Source organism: Callorhinchus milii, unplaced genomic scaffold (assembly GCF_018977255.1).
Source record: "Callorhinchus milii isolate IMCB2004 unplaced genomic scaffold, IMCB_Cmil_1.0 Scaffold7, whole genome shotgun sequence".
Classification (NCBI taxonomy): Eukaryota; Metazoa; Chordata; class Chondrichthyes; order Chimaeriformes; family Callorhinchidae; genus Callorhinchus; species Callorhinchus milii.
The window spans coordinates 24195535-24214805 of record NW_024704748.1 but is presented as its reverse complement, the minus strand read 5'-3'; the positions used below and the strand labels follow the sequence as shown (position 1 = coordinate 24214805).

At 41.7% G+C, this 19271-nt stretch overlaps 2 protein-coding genes across 3 annotated transcripts in view; one reads left to right on the top strand and one right to left on the bottom strand.

Moving 5' to 3' along the window:
- Nucleotides 1-18814, bottom strand: nkx1.2la (NK1 transcription factor related 2-like,a). Of its 2 annotated transcripts, XM_007903950.2 has the most exons (4): nucleotides 18708-18814; nucleotides 5418-5506; nucleotides 4101-4265; nucleotides 1-698 (listed from the first exon to the last, which is right to left on the bottom strand). In XM_007903950.2, exons 2-4 carry the CDS (start codon nucleotides 5467-5469, stop codon nucleotides 76-78), a joined length of 840 nt encoding a protein of 279 aa, XP_007902141.1. In that variant the 5' UTR covers nucleotides 5470-5506; nucleotides 18708-18814; the 3' UTR covers nucleotides 1-75. The 2 variants fall into 2 exon arrangements, with proteins under 2 accessions (XP_007902141.1, XP_007902140.1); XM_007903949.2 differs by lacking the exons at nucleotides 5418-5506; nucleotides 18708-18814 and having other exon boundaries at nucleotides 4101-4350.
- Nucleotides 10380-19271, top strand: part of lhpp (phospholysine phosphohistidine inorganic pyrophosphate phosphatase) — a gene marked incomplete at its 5' end in the record, with an annotated part of 39581 nt that continues 30689 nt past the window's right edge. Inside the window, 1 exon segment of the mRNA NM_001292242.1 lies at nucleotides 10380-10522. Coding sequence (NP_001279171.1) covers nucleotides 10380-10522 — 143 coding nt within the window.

Here is a 19271-nt window from a genome sequence, read left to right as displayed (position 1 = left end):
TCAAGTAACGATCAGTCTATCGACGTAAACTGTGTCTACAAGTTCTTAATTTGATTGAGCAAATCCGCATAGTCTTCATAAATGTGGTGCGTAAAATGGGCTTGGGTAGTGAGAATTCAGGAAAGGAGACAGGAGCCCTCCAGTGGATGACATTAAAGGGATCGGAGTTGCTGGGGGGCAAATAACATTCCCTGCAGAATAAGTCTGAAAAGTGTGGAAGCTGAGAACACTTGGTCCAGGAGGACTTGGACTGACACGAGATAGGCTTGTAGATCCAGACTGAATTGTGCTGTCTGCCCCAGGATTTTGTTTTTTCCACTTGGTGCGCCTATTTTGAAACCAGATTTTAACCTGTGTTTCTGTAAGACTGAGGGCCAGAGCTAGATTGAGGCGCTCGCACACTGATAAATAGCGGGTTGTGCGGAATTTGTTCTCCAGGGCCACTAGCTGTTCATATGTGAAGGCAGTTCTCGCTCGTCTTGGTTTGGCACAGCCCGGCTCAGCTCGGCGACGTTTTTGTCTCGATGGAGTATGATCAGATCTGGATTCTAACTCAGCAGAAGACTGGTCGGTGTCCAATTCATGCAGCACAGTGTTTTTATCATCTTTAACTGGTTGAAGATTTCCATGTGGTTCCAGAGACTCGTTTGAAGTAACAAGAGTGGAATGTTGTGTGCTTTCTTCCCGATCGCTTCCATCTACAAACAAACAGTTAAAATCATATCAGCCAGATACATTTTTGAAATATATTACAGTAACATATTGCAAACATTTTTATTGTCTTACATTAAAACCGCATGCTCCATACATCTTAACTGTGCTAAAATGCTGCACAGTTCTGTAAGCTCGCTCATGGCGTAAGACAGTTATTCCCATAGCCTAGCAGTGGATAAAGGTATCAACAGATATAGCATAAAGTCACACAGATAAGTAGGTTTCAGACTAAGTTAAATACTATTGATGAAGACTCAGACATATCAAAGAAATCACAACAGCATAGACATATTTTATGTTTTGTTTCTTACAGAGATGGAACGGTCCAGTGTTTATCTTCCTTAGGATAAAATGTTAAACTGAGGAACCGCCTGCCTGTTCAGGTGAACATTAAAGAGAAGGGAGTTTCTCCTGGTGTCCTGGCCAACAAACCCGCTGATAAAATTGGCATTAACTTCATGGCTGCTTTGGGGATATTGCTGTGTGCAAATTGGGACTTAAAAAAAGAAGCAAAATTGAAGATATGTAACATGGGAGAGAGTGAGACGATGAGTGACAAAAGGGAATAGACGAGAAAACAAATAGTGAGAACCTGGAAAGCCTAAGAAAGACACGAAAAGAAAAGCAAGGGACGAATGTGCCCACAGTTTGCTGAGAAGCAAACTCTTTGTTGCTGATTACAGTACTCGGAAAGTTGTAAACAAATGATCTAAAGCAATACAATCAGTGCATATACTCCCCATTGAAATGTCAAGCAGAGTACAATTAGACACTCTCACTCTTTCAGAAGTTCTATCAGAACAACCATTTGCATTTATATAGCGCCTTCACCAGGGCGTTGTCTCAGACCGCTTAACAGTGGCAGAGCCTGACAGCAAGCCGGGGGTTGGGGGGGAAGGGGGGAGGGAGGAGGTGACCGTAAGAACCGTCAAAGAGGGAGGACTTGAGTCATGATCAAAACGATGGGAAGGAGAGGGCAAGGCGGAGGGATTGAGGGAGAGAGTTCCCAGGTTTCGGGGCGCAGTGGCTGAAAGCACAGTCGGTGATGGTGGAGCCCAGGGGAGAAGGGACAAGCAGGAGGCCAGAGGCAGCCGAGCAGAGGCAGTGGGTAGTGAAGTTGAGAGAAAGCAGGTCAGAAAGGTAGGGAGGTGCCAGGGCGTGAAGATTTGTAGATGTGAAGGGATTGTACACCATCACATTCATCTGTCTCATATTAAAGCTACACTTTGTTGCATTCAATCTGCACAACTATGATTAACTAACTCACAAGCAAGTAAAATGCATTATGATTTTAAAATCTGATACTTTGCAAACTAAATTGAATTTATTTAGGGGTTCTTTTAGAACCTCAACAATACGTTCCTTTCGTCTTTTCTCATTTCTCCCTTTTTTTCCTTTTTCACTTACTATTTGATCCATTCTGGTTAACGTTGGCCACGACTATTATCAGTTGTAATGCTGATGGTACTGACATTCTAGGTTAGCCATGTGCGAAAACAGAACAATATTACACTGTTTGTTTTATTCTGTAGGTTTAAAATTGCAATATCTGTTTGGGTCGGACCTTTTGATAGTGAATTTTCAAATCAGGTGTTTTTTTCTTTTGAAGGTCCAGCTAAAAAAATAGTCTGAAGTCTTGAGCTATCTCTGGTTAACTGAGTGGGAAGTTTGAGAAAAGTATGTAATGCCAGTCTGGAGGCTTCACAGGATATTTATTGAACAAAGCAGAGCGATGGGCGATCACCATCATTCGTGAAATAAAAAAAACTCAAATTTTTTTTTGTCACTGAATGAGAGTCACACGAGGGTCACGTTAATGTCTTGGGAGCTCATGCTATCTCTGAACATCCCCCCCCCCAGATGGCAAAGCAAAAGTAAGGTGTTTTTTTTTAATAAGGACGTCGTTTATCACTCTTCCAATAATAATGACATGGTTTAAGCATTCAGTTTGGGGACAGCACAATGCATCGTGGGCGTGAGACTGTTTTTGTTTGGGATTGCAAAGCATGTAAGGGGTGTGTGTGTGTGTGTGGGTGTGTGTGTGTGGGTGTGTGTGTGTGCAAATGCACACTGAATCCCTTCAGGTCGCAAAGCACAGTCATGTCTCAAAGGACAGATGGGGGGGGGGGGGGTGAGTGGTGGTGGTGGTGGTGGTGGTGGTGGGGATGGAGGGGGTTTGGGATTTCTGACAGGTTACGCGAAGAAAAAAAAAGGTCTCCAAATCTACACCCCCAGCCTCGGTGTTGCAATTAGAGTTTCAGATTTTAGCAGAGATCGATAATGCCATCTATTAAAGGTAAGTTGTAATCGAAAAAAATATTTGGGGGCTTCGATCTGCTTGAGACATGCGTGTCCGGGCTGTACCTGCAAGCTGCTGGAAGGAGATATGCACAAGTCAGTAATAGGATATCGATCATTCGAGCAGCCGCATCCTCCATGGGACGATTTAAACAATTACCCAAAGGCTTCTCTCTCCCAGTGCCAATCACACACAGCAAAGGGCTGTTATTGAACAACCGTAATTGTTTTTTTCGAGATATATATTAAAAAAAAAAGGAGCAGAATGTCATATTTATCATTTCGGTAGAATTTCACTCTCTCTCTCTCTCTCTCTCTCTAAGACGCGAGAGAGAGAGAGAGAGAGAGAGAGAGAAAATAGGAGAGCCAGATATCAAATTGGAATGGTTTGAATGTCTGGGAAGATATAGCACTGAACATTTTATATATATATATATGTGTGTACAGTGTGAATGGTAGGAAAACGCTTGATTCTCATTTAAACACTCTTTTCCATTGTCTTCCACTGCGTAAGTGGCCCCCAATGCATATGAATAAATAGGTACAATTTGCCCATATCCATTGCAAAAACTCATGTGTGTAAAAAAAAAATGCATCTGAGTCGCAGAGGGAATAAAGTTCATTTTCCAATCATTGGGATCGCCTGGAGTTACACAAAAAAAACACCCACAGCGAATAGTATAGCGAACAAACTAAAAGCTACAGCATTCATTCATTGCCTCTCTCTCTCTCTCTCTCTCTCTGTCTCTCTCTTCCAAACAACTTCTTGCGAATTTCATAAATCACAGTGACAGCTGTTGGCGGATCTCAGCGTCGGTTTCGGAACCACTGGAAAGTTAGACGACGCGAATGATAAATGCGGTCACATTTGTGCTCATTTGGGGAAACCGCGAACGGAACACGAGACACACAAACCATCTTTTACGGGTTTGCATTCCGAAGAACGGAACGGTGCCACTTTCTGCATCCAGTCTTGGTGGCGAACTAAAGCCAATCGGTTTTCCTGGTCGACGGGTATTTAAAAAGAAAAGAAAAAAAAAAAATAACGCATCGCATCGCTGTTAAGCAACGCTGCCCCTGTAACTCACCAGAATCGGTGCAGCTCGGATTGCTGGTGCTCACACCTGCCGCCTCCTGCACACTCTGCCCCTCGCCAGTGTGCAGAAGCACATCATCGCTGCATTCCTCTGATCTGTGCTCCTGAAGCTCAAGCGGCAGGACTTTGCCTGTGAACTTGTTGGGGTCGAGTATATCTATGATGGAGAAGGATATCTTGTGAGTGGGCGCCATCTCTTCCCCACTGTCCAGGCTCTCCAGCATCACCACCACCTTCTTTCAACTCCGAACGTGACACTGTCCGGCTGGCAGGTAGATCTCGTTGTCCCCAAGTCAGACGGGGGGTGGGATGGGGGGGGGAGTGGGGGGGGGGGGGGGTGGGATGGGGGAAAGCAGGATTTGCTGTATCACAGTAGCACAGGAATGCACCAGCAATTCGAGATGAATGGAGAGCTTCCCAAAAAAAAAAGAAAGCTCTATCACTTTGCAATGCACACCTGCGACACACACACCACACCACACACTCACACACTCTCTCTCTCTCTCTCTCACACACACACACACTCACACACACAAAAAAAAAAAGAAATCTGACCTGGGTACAGTACTTTAGCTTTGCAAGCAAAGACGAATGAGATATTTAACTGCGATGGAGAAGTCGGATCGGTCTTAAAAAAAAAAGGGGGAAAGACCAAAAAGGTGATGGATGCGTTTGGGACGAAGGTGCGAGCGGTTAACGTGGAGCCTTGTGCTACAGGGGGACTCCTCTCCCGGTTTGACTGGTCGGTCCTGGTAGTGGTCTCTGTGTACAGAGACAGTGGCTAATAACACAGCACACGTGGTGCACAGCCCCAGCGGCGGATCAACCATTAACACCACAGAGGCCTGTGGATCTGCATGGACAGGTTTGCCACGTGTGGTTGGAATAATAGTTGAACTGCACTTCAAAAGGCATTATATGGCCATTACCTCGTGTGCGCAAAACAAAAGGTTCCTTTTGTCTCCAGAGACCTCGTTTCGATTGCACCGTTGCAGCGAATGAGGAATTTAGCACAAAGTGTATATATATATATATATATGTGTGTGTGTGTGTGTGTGTGTGTATAAAACTTCCTTGCACAGTGTTTTGTTTCGTGTTGTGCATTCCACTAACAGTTTGCATGCTCTGGGTAATGGTTGTTTCGATTTTAAAAGGGCAAAGACGCACACACCAGATTTAATGCGACTTTTCTTTTTTTTTAAAAAAAATATGCACGTGGCTCTTGGTCATGTTCCTTTGAAATGTGCAGGTTATAAAATGTATCAGGTTCGGTGTATTTCTTTGCTGTCACGCTCTTTGACGTATCCACCTATTAGTTTCCATTTGATTGAGTGTCGCATCACTCTTCTCAGAGATCCCATTAGCTTCTGGAGGTTTGCTCTCTGAATATTTTCATTCCTTTTTTCAAAAAAAATCGAACAGTCAGTCTCCGGAAAGTTAAGCATTGCTATATACATAGATTAGAAGATCCAACTGCTCTTTCTGGACTCTGGTTATTATACAATTTCAAGTAAATAATCGTTGCATTATTTGATATAGACATCTTTCACGTCATGGGGGAACACATCGAAACACTTCACAGGGTTGGTTGTAAAGTGTAGTGACTGTATTTTTGCAGGGGAACTTGGGCAGCCAATTTGTGCACACATTGAACAAATGACCAATTTTATTTTTTTTGGGGGTTGGGGGGGTTGTTGGTCACAGGTACACTGGGAGAAACTCGCTTGTCTTTTCAAATACTGTCATGGGCTCTTTAATAACCACCTGAACAGATGGGCCGGACCTTGGTTTACTGTCCCGTCCAAAGGATGGCAGCTGTGAAATCAGATTTACACACTGTTTTTCACGAGCTTCCTCAATATTGAAAACCTGTAGATTTTAATTAATCGATCACGCCCTCAAATGACACAAGTAATGATTATTTCCACCACCACCACCACCACAACTGAGTTATTCTTTGCTATTTTACGTTGGTTAATTATTCGTACGACTGTAATAACTATGCTGGGAGAGGACATGCAGTATGTGATATGATAATAATCACTAGTGACAATTATCCAATCACACAGTGCATTCTCTCTTCTCTCTCTTCCCCACCCCCATCCCTATGTGTACATTTCATTATAATTCAAATTCAGATAAGGTTGACCAAGGAGGACAGATAAGCAAATAGGTTGACTGAGAATGAGAACTTTCTCAAAATAACTGACATAAGAACTGTCTCTCCAATACGCGTCTCATCCTCGATTTACCCAGAATCGTAGATACATATGGAGATTTCTCTGTTGATGTTGAAGTGAAGTAGGTAGATACTGTCTTACTTTGAAATACCCAGCTGCAGTGTCTAATATTTCAAGCGTTGAGTTGAAAAAAAAATGTTCTAAAAACCCATTAGATCCAGTCCATCTGGAACTTTTCTCACAAATCAGTGGAGCAATTCATGTTGCACTTTAGAAACCCATCCATCCCATCCGGCTCAGTAATTATACCCCACTGTCCACGGTAATTACATGGGGCTTTTTAAAAACATTATGTAGATCAATGCAATTCGCATCTGATGGTACCTTCAGAGGCGTTTCCAGACGAATGGAAATGTGGAGAGGTGGGGGATACTTCTACTTTTCAGTGTTATAGCCATCCTGCACCCAACTGGCAATACACACAGAAGCACTCTACATCCTTCTTCTTTTTTCACCGACATTGCAGCCCATGCTTTGAAAATTATTCTGATTCTTTCTTCCCTTCGAATGATATTTGAGATGCAATACTCGGACGAACATATGATGTATAAAAAAAAATTGCAGTTCCAACTAAATGTGCTGTCCTAATGCCAACGCCGAATGGGGTCCCACCATTTCATTTCGAATTGTTATAACTCAGTCTCGGGTGAACAGACAGATATACACCAGATCAGACAGTCTTATAAATTATGATACGGAACGTCGATGTCACTACAGCACATATGTACTGCCTACAGAACACTAAACACATCCACCTCCCCCAGGACTCCGATATATATATATATATAAATTTTACTGGAGGGAATAATAAATTAATGTACAAGAGTTGGTGTAAAATCTTTTGAAGTTGTCAGTGCTCACTCTGGCAGCACACGTACTCCACTTAAATTACACCTGATGCACTATAAGGTCGAGCTGGGATTTAACCTGAGATCAGTGACTATCCGAGTACCGTTTTTTGATATCCATATCAGCGTTAAAATGCGTTCACTAAATGTTCTGCACACACTTTCTAAGAAAGACCCAGTACTGTGCAGTGTTAATTCCAATCACGAAAGCCTGAGTACCACTTGTTCAGGATTCAGACTGGGAGTGAAGCATGATTTCGTGGTGGGTAACACAATAAATCGATTCAGAATCAATGTAGCTATCAATGTCGGGCCACATTGTACCATTATGTAAAGAACGTGTCGCATTCAAAAATGGTAATTTAACCAAACTGCAAGGATTCCCTGCGTCCGTCCATCCATCCAAAACATGCAATGAAATTCTCAGAATATTTCTATATGCACCACCCAAACCCTACACCTGGGAAAGCTTGCCATTTGGGAAACTGGGGGTCCTGTACTCATGCGACATCAACAAGCCAGGATGGCCACCTCCCTAGTTTATGTAAGTCGACAAAACGTATAGGGAATCTGCTGCCCAGAATAGTTCAAATCTCTTTATTTCCCTTGAAATATTCACCCAGAGTCTTATTTTAACAGGCGGCCAAAATGAAGAGGTCGAGTAGTAATCAGTCCTTTGCAAGCTGTGTTAATGTGATAAGGGACCTGAGTCAATAACACTTGCATTATCCATAAGAGAGGAGTTTGCGCCTTTCTTCATAGTTACAGTTTTGCCAGGACCAGAAAGCTGATGAATATATTCTTTAAGCCATTCCAGATATTAATCAGTTACTTTACAGTTGATAGTTACAATATAATTCATATCATTGATAAATATTGTAGGATTGCACTGGGATCGCCATTAAATCCATTGGCGACAATGAACGATAAAACTAATGTGACATATTCTTGGTCTTATGAGTGAATGTTTTTTTTCCTAAAACAAATTGCAATGCAATTGCAATGGATCCCTTTGAGACAAGAAGTGACATAACCTCAAATCCTTACTAACATAATTTCCTCGTAGCCACCACCAAATCCCCGTGTTTTTAAAAACAGATATTAGATAAGCTTTCCTGAATTGATAAACTTTATAGAGATCACATGTTAATAATCACAAAATATAATTCTATATGTCAAGGCTGTTGGTGTTCAAGCCTCGGTTCTTCCAAAGAGATGCTAAACCAAACATGGGTCCTTTCTGCCTATCATCAGGTGGACAACGACGATCATATGATATTATTGGAAAAGAGAAGAGTGTTTCTTCCAACCTTTTAGTCAACAGTCATCCAGATAAGTTGGTCATTCACCCAATGCTGTTTGTGGGACTTTGCTGGATGTAAAACACCTGCCATATTTGCTTACAGATACTCATTACACTTGACATTTATTATTATAAAAGGTTACTATACTTATATTACCATATTATTATACATCGACATGGTAACGCACTATAAAAATGAACCAAGTAATTTCTTCTTAAGGGAAATACAGACTACGCAGATCTTTTTTTTTCTTTTTCAGAAAGTACATCATTTCACCCCAAGTTTTTTTTTGGTGGGGGGGGGGGGGGGGGGGATACAGTGATACCACTGCAGCTCTCAGAGGGTTCGTTTGTTTAAGTTTATTTCCCGCAGAGTTGTGGTGAAATGTCCTGCCTTATGGCAGTTTAAGTGGCTCTTCCAGGGTAAGGGGATTAGCATTCAGCGTGAGTGCTGCCTTTAAATTGCTTTGACGCCAGGTGGGATTCAGACCTGACCTGTCCTGATGGCAGCTGATGGCTTGAAACACACTGGAATCAATATTCACAGCGGGTGTCCTCTGCTGATAAGACTGTCCAAGACAATGTTCACTATCAAAGCAGACAGCTGAGATATTACACTATTAGTGATGTTGTTTTAAATAACCTGCTCAATCGCTTATTCTGGTTAATGAGTTTTACAGTAGAGATACTATCTGTCAGGAGAAAATCCTGTAGAACCTTTGGAAATTGCAATACTCAAAACACTGGTAAATATGTAGCTTACCATGTACCATTTTACGTACGATATTACATATTTTGTATGTTTACAAAGTTTAGATGTCCAATGACATTATTCAAAAAAAAGGGGGGGAAAATGAGTGTATTGTGGACCATACGGTGGGAAGGGCAATACAGGCATTATTGATCTCTTATTTATTAGCTGCAGGCAATGCTGGATGACTGCAGCCAAAACTCTTTATCGTGTTACCACACACTTTATAAGTAGGGAATGTTATCTTTCTTATTACCATAAAGAGTGATTGATTACACATTCATTGGAAAAGTAATTAAAATCGGTTTCCTGATATCTGGACATAAGTCCTACCTAACATGACTTACCTACTATTTTTCTCATAACATGTGTAGCTTACGATAGACCCTTTCATGTGCGATATACATATTTTATTTCCAACACTTGTTTCTTAAAACTAAAACTCCTCCTGTGTGTGTGTGTGTGTGTGTGTGTGTCTCTTAGTGGGGGCTTTGTGAAAGGAGCAGAAAATATGTTCTTGCTGTGAGTTCTCACTCGATGGCTTACAAAGTCAGAGAAGCAAATCCTGCCTGTAAACCTTGGGCACTCTTTTTCTAAAGAGATAGAGATAGAGAGAGAGAGAGAGAGAGAGAGAATACAGGTTGCTACGTTCAGCGATGTGTGCATGAGACTCCTGTGCAGACTGTGGGGGTCGCTTTTAAGTCAAACTCGTGTTAAAACTTTCAGCAGCAACAGATCCGTCCGAGTGGCAGAGAACACAGTGTGTGATATTCAGCGCTGGGCGATGAATGCAATGCCTGAAGTGGTTCTATATTAGTATTCCTACAGTCAGCACATTGTGCAGATTCACCCCCACACACCCACACACCCACAGAGAGAGAGAGAGAGAGAGAGATACAGCGCTGTGCAAAGATGCAGCGCCGATTGGGCAAAAGTGACTACATTGGGGGGTGGGGGGGAGTTGTGCAGCGATCATTGAGTAGGTCCGGGGTAAGTCTGGCGCACAGTGTCCTGACCCCTTGTAGTCACTTCCCTCTGCAGCTGTCTCAGAGGCAGATCTTTGCCCAACACCATCTCCCGGAGTGCAGTGCAAGTGCAAGTGCACACACACAGAGAGAGAAAGAGGTTTTATTTTTGCACGTCCGCGATGGCTGTGTGGTGCGAGGCTGCGGGTGGTGTCAGAGGAGTGGTGCTGGACATCAGCGGAGTGCTGTATGACAGTGGGGGCGGTGGAGGTGTCCCCATCTCTGGCTCCACAGACGCGGTGAAAAGGTGTGTGATTTTTCAGCCGCACCACCAGCAGTGCTGCCGTTGTCAGTGCGGGGGGAGAGCCAACTCCCCATCACATCTGCAAACAGCATCTGCCCCGTGTGTGTGTGTGTGTGTGTGTGTTGTGTGTGTGTGTGTGTTGTGTGTGTGTGTGTGTGTTGTGTGTGTGTGTGTGTTGTGTGTGGACAGACACCTTTGTCAGTTCTTCGGTAACTAACCACTTCTTTCTGTTGATCACTCTTCCCAAGGATAATCCTTAGCAGGTTTTTCTTTTTGTCCCCCCCCCCACACTACCCCACCCCCCCACCCCCCCACCCCCAGCAAAGCACATCATGGCCATTCAACATGAATGATAATGATCATAATAATCCTCGCATTTGATATATCGCCTTATCGTGTCGTTGAGACGTCGCGAAGCGCTTCACGGTGGATTGACTGTATTTTTGGGGGCCAAATGCAGCACCAAACACAAGATGTTTAGGTTCCCTTGTAACTTCCTTGATCTATGTGCTGGCACTATCTACTGCACTAAATAGGATGTATTTTATTGGTGGGGGGGGGGGGGGGGAGTTTATTTGGAAAAGCAATTAACTTTTTTATGTATGCCTCTTCCTTGTAAACCTGCCGCGTTCGCCCACAAATATACAATCAATTCACTTTACAGTGTGTTCTGTGAAGCGCTTTGGGACGTCCTCCCGACGTGAAAAGCGCTATATCAAATGCAAGGATTATTACTAATTATTATTATTATTATTATTATTATCCTAGGCTGTTTAATATTTTATACAATAACGAGCAATGCTTCTCAGAATACGGTACCACTAGGTAGATATTTCATACTGCAAGTTTCCTTATGTGATATTTCATTGATGCTGCCTTAGAATCCATTGATCTGGTAAGACTAGATCTGGTCACTGCAGGTAAACCTTTCTACCCAGCACTTGCTGACGGGCAGCTTTATATCAGTGGAAACCTGATAGAACAGAAGACAAGGACAACCACTATTCATAATGTCTGGAAAATGTGGTCACTCTATTTAAAAGCTTTTAGACTTTTTGTCCCCACTTTCTGGAACCCTGTCGCTGATCCCTTCACCTCACCTTGTCTCTCATCTCCTTGGAGGTCCATCTCAAGACCTTCTTCTTGGACTGTGCCTTTTGGTCATCTTCCCACCCTACCCTCACTCCCTTGGCCCTCACCTTTCTTGTATAAAACACCCAGCTCGGGTGCAAGCCCTCAATTTTCTAGCACCTTGGGATGACCTCCTGACATGAAAGATGCTATATAAATGCAATTTGGTGGTGTTATTTTTCATGTCGTATTGACTGGGTTATCATAGCTGAGCCTATTCATGTCCTTCCCTGATATCACCATGTGCACACCTTTCAGCACGAAATGGGAGCAGGAACACAGGCTGATTTCTCTTCACCCCCACCTCCACGCCCCTTACCTAACCCAGAGTTTGTCCCACCTGCTCCACAGCTCAGACCAGCTAACTCAGTACCTCTCAGGATTACATAAAATTATATAGAACTTTACAGCAGGGAACTGTAGCTCAACTCGTCTGTGCCAGTGATATTTATACTCCATATCCCACCTCTCCTAATCCCTTCTTCTATATCCCTTCATTCCTTCTCCCTCATGTCTGCATCAAATTTCCTCTTCAAAACTAAACATTCTTATCTGTAAAACAGAATAATAATAGGATTTACAGTAATGTGTCCAACAACTATACTTTACATTAAATCCTGTGAAGTTCTTTAAAACTTCCTCTTTATGTGAAAGACATTATATCAAATGTAAGTATTATTATTTCAAAGGTTATTCGCATAATACAGTACCATCTGAGATAGCAACTAATTAGGAACTATATTTGGAGACAACATAACCTTTTACATGATTTACGTGAATGCAGTAAAAGGTAACTCGAAATGTAAAGATTTTCATTATTCAGTGGTTTAATTCACTCTTTTGTATCATGCAAATTACTGGTGTATATATAAATAACTTAACCTTTGTGTTTTTTTCCCAAAATATCTCTATACTAGCCTCTGTTTAACATTCATGAACCATTTTAAAGGGAATAGGGTAACGTTATGTCTTGCACATATTATATTGTATAGTGGTCATGTAAACCTAGTGATGTAGAGTAAGTCATGGTTGTACCAACTTGAGTTTGGCTGCTGGTAGGATTTATTTTCTCTTAACAGCAGGATGCAGTTGCAGTGATTCCTTCCTTTGTGAAAGGTAGGAATCTGAAATCCCTATTCAGTGCCAGCGCAGTTTACTAGTATTTTACATTTGTATCCTGATGGCCTGCCCATTGAGATTGATTCCATATGAAAAGCAAAGACTGGCTGGTGTTTTACAACATCCTGTTGCTTCGGTATAGTACATCTGTTAGCAGAACTTTAAACAAGGAACATGGGATATTAACAAAAGACCAGCAAAGGCCATACACAAGGAGGCAGTAGGAGCAGCTGGCCACTGTGTGTCCAGACAAAACCCTGCAGAGCATTATAGTGTCGAGATCACAGGAAAATCAGCAAGGGGCTTGTTGCTTACACAAAAATAAACTCATAAAGCAATCTGCCAGTAGGGAGCCCCGCATTTGTTAATTATCTGCAAAGTTTGAAGCTCGGGTAAGAAAAGATGAGCAAATTTCTTTGGGTTTGGGCTCAACCCAAGCTGACCCCAAACCTACATGACTCCAAACCATCTCCAGTCCACAAGTGCTCACTACAGTGTCTTAAACTGGTAACGTGTAAACTTAGCTTGGTTTTATTTATGGATTGCAAGTTTAAAATTATTACAAAATGGACCATTCTGAGACTTCACCAGTAACCATTACACGACTTGATTAGACAATCCTCATTTGAATCGCTTGGGACTTGCACTTACGCTTGTTTGAGTAGGGGAAATCACTGAATTATAAAGCACACATGAGTATATCCCTAACAGCAGCTGTTCTCTTTAAACAGAAACTTTACTACCTGAACTGTATGACCTGAAGGAGAAATCTTCAGTCCAGATGGAACCTTCTAGTGGAAGTAGTTGTGTAAAAGTAATGTTAAAAATGTCTATCTATTGTTTTTCTTATTTTAAAAGTTATATGCGTCAGCGTCAAAATATAGTGCAAAATGCATGCACTACCTGCTCAAAGGCCTCAATTCTTCCAAGCTGTGAAAACTGGGGAATCGGTCAATACATTCCACCTGCATATAACCTCAGTGCACCAGCTGGTTAATGAAATAACCCATTCCAGGCATTCAATAATGCTGATAAACTTCCTGCAGCATTTCTGTTGCACAGCAACTTTATTCACTGTAATAAATGTCTTTTTATAAATCCTGATAAAATTGTTTGCAGTAATGACAAGGTGAAGTCAGTGCAATATTAATGTAGCTTTAGCACCATACTTTTATGCAATTTAAGGTAGAGATTTCAATGCTAGAGAATGAAACACTAATGTGGGCATTTATTGTTTCCACAATATGTCTGCATGTCCAGGTAAAGTACAGCATTGTGGATATAAAGTGAAGTATCCCTGTTCTAAATCATCTGTTAACCTCTGCCTCAATTCACCAGTAGGAATATTATATTTTAATTTTACACATTGGCTATTCTTTTTGCTTGATGGTTAGTTCTGTTTTCTGGATCTCGGATCCCTTAGTGCTTTTTGCAGCTGACAAACATATCATGTCAGTCGGCACTAGATTCAAACCTGTTTGCCTGAGGTGAAAACCACACTGTTTCCATTCAGCATCAGTTTTAAGTCAACTTAGTACTGTATATAATGTAATCAGAAAGATTAACTTATCCCTAAGAAATGGGAGTGTACAGGACCTATAATGTGGGAGTCCTGTAGCTCAGTGGTTGGAGCACTCGCCTTGCAAGCAAGAGACATGGATTCGATTGCCAACAGGGCGAAACCTTGGGCAAGTTTCCTTACTCTACACGCCTAATAATAATGCCTCAAGAAAAAAAAGCAATAAAACTGCTCACTTCAATCCACAACTGTTTGTGGGACACTGTTGTGCGCAATTGGCTGCCGCGTTTCACCCACAAATATACAGTCAACTCACTTTACAGTATACTCTGTGAAGCGCTTTGAGGCGTCTAGAAGACATGAAAAGCGCTATATCAAAAATGCAAGGATTAAAAAAAATGCAAGGATTATAATGAGCTATTTCCTTTCACAGATTGTTGGTCTGAATTCACTAAGTACATTATAATTGTATTTGTCTTTTGAAAATACTGTATGTGTATAATGCTGCAGATAATTAATCATCACTTTTTATTTCCATTTTCTGCCTGGCTCGCATGCTTTTCCACTCTATTCTCTCTGTTTTAACTTTGCTTTTCATAGTTAACTGAAGAAATTTTCATTGGGTACAAATAAGGAAAGCTGCACAGACAACACTCTGTTCAATAGATATTGACGATCATTCAAAATATCCTCCATCAACAACTGCTAAATCTCACCTAATATATAATCAATAAAATAAATCAATCTCTCCGCAGAGGTTAAATAAACTATCCTGGGCAGGCGTTGCCTTTTAGCCTTTCAGATCTGTTTACTTGCAACAACTTTAACTTTAATTGCACCTTTTTAATACTTGTCCCCTTTATTTCTTATAGTATCTGTGCAGATAGCAAATCTAACTGAACTGGGGACTTTGAGAGCTAATGTATTTCACCATCTGCATGAGTGAGCAGGTGCTCCTTCAAACCTTTGTATTCTTCAGGGTTAATATTTCTCTTTTGCCAGATGTCCGATTAGGATATACAGGAGAGTTAATGTGTATTTGGCAGCGGAAATAATAAATTGGCTTAACGTCCTTGTAGGTGGGATATTCAATTCCATCAAAAGTTAAAAGACTCAAATGGAAAAGCACTGACTACTGACTGAGAACCACAAAAGACAACAGCAAATCCTTATTCAGTGGTTAGAATCAATTAACCCTTTGAAGCCCCCTGGTGCTTCAACACACTTGTCACCACAAATAGTAACTCAAGCATGATGTGCTTTTAAACCAAATTGTAATCGCACTCTTAAGGTCACTGTTTCTTAAACTGTGACCGCAGAGAAAATTTACTCTTTTTTTTAACACGTAACCAATACGTTTATGTTAATTTTGAGGCAAAGGGATCCAAATTGTATTTGCATTCAATGTCTTTATCAGGACATGTTCGAAGAATAATCCTGTACTTGTTACCATTTGGTTGATTTCAGATTTTTGCAGGAGTATCGAAGGTAAAATACATTGTAAATTCAAACTTCTATGTAAATAAGCACTCAAATACTGGATACAACAAAGACTTTGTTTACAGTCTCTGTGCTAAATTATACATGGCACAGAAGAATTAATTACAGCACAATGCTCTATTGTGCTCTAAAACTCGATATTAAAATGAAAACTATTTGGAGGCATTATACCTTGCAATGGTTGCGACAGTTAACATCAAATTGGGAGGAGGAAAGGGAAATTAGCAGACTATAGGAAACCTCGGAAATAAAGTCAAATTATTGCATTAGCATAAACTGATGCTATCTTAAAACTGTCAGTTTATTGGGATTGAGTATTCTGATTGAAGCAGAGTGCTGATGGCTACTTTTGTACTCTGTGTCTGTGTCAATGGTAGCTGTGTTAAATAAATAACCTCTTGCCTTGGTATACCACTTTTCACATTAGAAGGACATCCCAGGAGAAGGGATCTGAATGGATCGCTCTTTCAGAGAGCCAGCATAAACACGATGGGCCAAATGGCCTCCTTCTGTGCTGTATAATTTCTATGATTATTCATGCGTCGTTTGGAGGTGCCAGAATATGTTTGCTTTGGACAGGCTGCAGAATTTTGTGAATGGACCTGGAAGCAACAGTGCAGCTCTTGCCTCTGCTTTTAATATTCTATGACACAGTTCGAAAGGAGAAGGAAGTTTCTTCTGGTGTCCTGGCCAATAATCCTGTAGATCAATCGATCTACAGAGTTGTTGGCCAGGACACCAGAACAATCTAATCATTGTTTGGGACTTTGATGGTGCAATTGGTCATGTTTTTGCCTACAGAAAAAAAAACGCTTGACGATAATTACTTATGCCCTTGCATTGAGGACATGGCACCTCCTTAAAACCTTGTCTGTAGATCTGGTGACGGGAGCCAGATGAAAGTATGGCAGTAAGCGACTCAAGGGGCTCTGTCCTGTTTGTTGCCCTTCCAGCAACACATTCTCCTGTTGGCTTGTGATATACTCCCTATCGATTGGGATCAGAAACCACTTTCATCTGACACTGACTTGAGGATGGTGAATATGCCAGTAAGTATGGTGAAGGCTGCTCCTTCCACATGACACAGGGGTTGTAGAAATTCAATTACTTTATTTAATTAAGCACAAGACTGTTCATTAGTCATGCTTCGACATCTCATTTATTCTTCAGCTAATGGTGAAATTCTGCCTCAATCAACCTGATCTATCTGATTGTTAGAAATGTATTTTACTACTACATTGCCCTTTGGATAAATGAACCTTTGGATAACGGTGGTTGTTATGTTACGTCTTTGCCTGGCTGCAAACTTTACAACGAACCTCAGAGGGAGATGGACCACCCCCCCACCCCCACCCTCACCCTCACCACACCCCACACCCAGATGTTGTCAAAACTAGTGTGTGCAAAATGCTACTGATTTGAAAATAGAAAGGATATTGAATTGGTAATGGTGCTGCATAGGCCTTTGAGCCAGAAGGTTGTCAGTTCAAGCTGGGGGAAGCACTGTGTTGTTGGAGGTGAGATGTTAAACTGAGTTCCTGTCTGCCTGTGCTGGTGAACTTTAAAGATTCCATGCCACTATTTAAAGAGAGAAGAGAGTTTCTCTTGGTTTCCTGGCCAAGCTTATGAGCTGAGCAATACATAATGTAGGTTGAAGTTGGATGCTTGGGCTACCATATGGTTCCTCTGTCATGTTCTCCTATGGAAATTGCAGTGACTATTTTCCATGTGTATTGATATCATGATTCTATTAGAATAGAACCGAGAGAAGCTAGAATAGATATATAATGTACCGCACTTAAAACCTATTAAAGGAACAGATGGCTTTCTGTTTCTAGTCGCATTTGTGGTGCATAAAACTGTGGCAATGGAATGGCTTTTGAGATTTTTCTTTGCTCATTAAATGAGGGGCTTCAGCAATAGAAATTGAGAGGGCTTTTACCTATTTCAAGTGCAGTGTCACCACTGTGTGCTTCTGATGAAACAGTTAGCTCCAATGTGAAGTTCCAGAGTGGCCAGAATTTACCAAATTGTTGAATTCAGTTTTCACTTTGAAGTCTGTTTTCTGCAGATCTTAATAGAAGGGGCGGTAAAACTGGCTTAAAATTAAGGCTGTCTTGGCCCAAATTCTGGACATTCTAAAATGCTACTGAAATAGAGTATATCTAGGACAGGGGTGAGGAATTTCTCCCCAAATACCATTGGGCTTAATCCTGTATCTTGCAAGTGCACCCCTGCTGCCCCAGTGTGGCATTGAGCCCTCAGTTTCCTGTGTGATATTGTGAATTTAGTGCCACTTTAGGGCAGTTCTGTATTTTGGGGAAAGTGCCCTTTAGGAATTGATGCGAGGTTGCAACAGAGGAGAGTTTTCATGCCATCAGTTTGTCTGGATTTGAACCCAGAATCTAAAGGTCAAGGATGTTGACGGTGATATCTGCGATCATGATCCAGACATCAACCCACCACAACTTGAACTGTGTCTCGCAGAGCTTTATAATTGCCCAAATTCTGGACAATCTAAAATGCTACTGAAATAGAGTATATCTTAACCCAGGACAGTGATGGAATTTCAGTCACCCTAAATCGAGATATTTCACCGCATAACAGCGAGTGGTGCTGAAATTTATCCGTTAGGGTTTGTCAAGCACCAGCTTAAAGGGACATTTCTTAATTCTAAATTTCAGAATCCACAGCTGCTGCCTTACACGTTGTACTCGGAGGACACTTGCAAATCTAGCGACGCTGCGCATCATTCATCTATCGTCCAAGCTCGCACCTGACGATCAATTTGTCCACAGAAAAACTCATTCACTGATTTCGATGACGCGCTCCGCCCACATACACAAGGTTTAAAGGGATCATGGAATTTAGATTTACACAAGGTCAGTGGGGATGTACAGTAATTGTCATAACGCTTACCTGTTCTGGGCAGTAACAAATGCTTTTCATTATTTGCACATGAGCGAGCCTGGCAGATGCTGACAGCCAACAGATGTGTAGAATTCTGGGTGATTTGTAAGGAGTTGCACATCAGATGCCCTGTAATTGCACTGTGGGACACCATCAGAATATTGACCTGTCAGGGCGAGGTAAAGGTCAGTGCAGTACAGCCTTGTAGTGACTGAAGTACAGATCTTCAACAGACGTTAACTCCTCTGACAGCCCTACATTTCAATCTGCCTCGTGAATAGATGATGCTGCGTAGGGAGGCCTGGAGTGGGGCAGTAATAGTAATCCTTGCATTTGATATAGCGCCTATTCATGTCTTTGAGACGTCTCAAAGCCCTTCACAGAATATACTGTAAAGTGGATTGACTGTATACTTTGTGGGCCAAAGGTGGCAGCCAATTGCGCACAGCGTGTCCCACGAATAGTCGTGGATTGAAGTGAGCAAATTATTACTTTTTTGAAGGGTTTATTACCCCAGGAAAAGTGATCCGCCAATTGACTAACAACCTGGTTCCTACTTACTGCTAGGTAAAC

Coding starts and splice junctions, on each gene's coding strand:
- nkx1.2la (XM_007903949.2), bottom strand. CDS start 4,332: ATGCTGGAGAGCCTGGACAGTGGGGAAGAGATGGCGCCCACTCACAAG. Junction 699..4,100: donor TCCGAGCTGCACCGATTCTG/GTGAGTTACAGG, acceptor GTTTGTTTGTAG/ATGGAAGCGATCGGGAAGAA.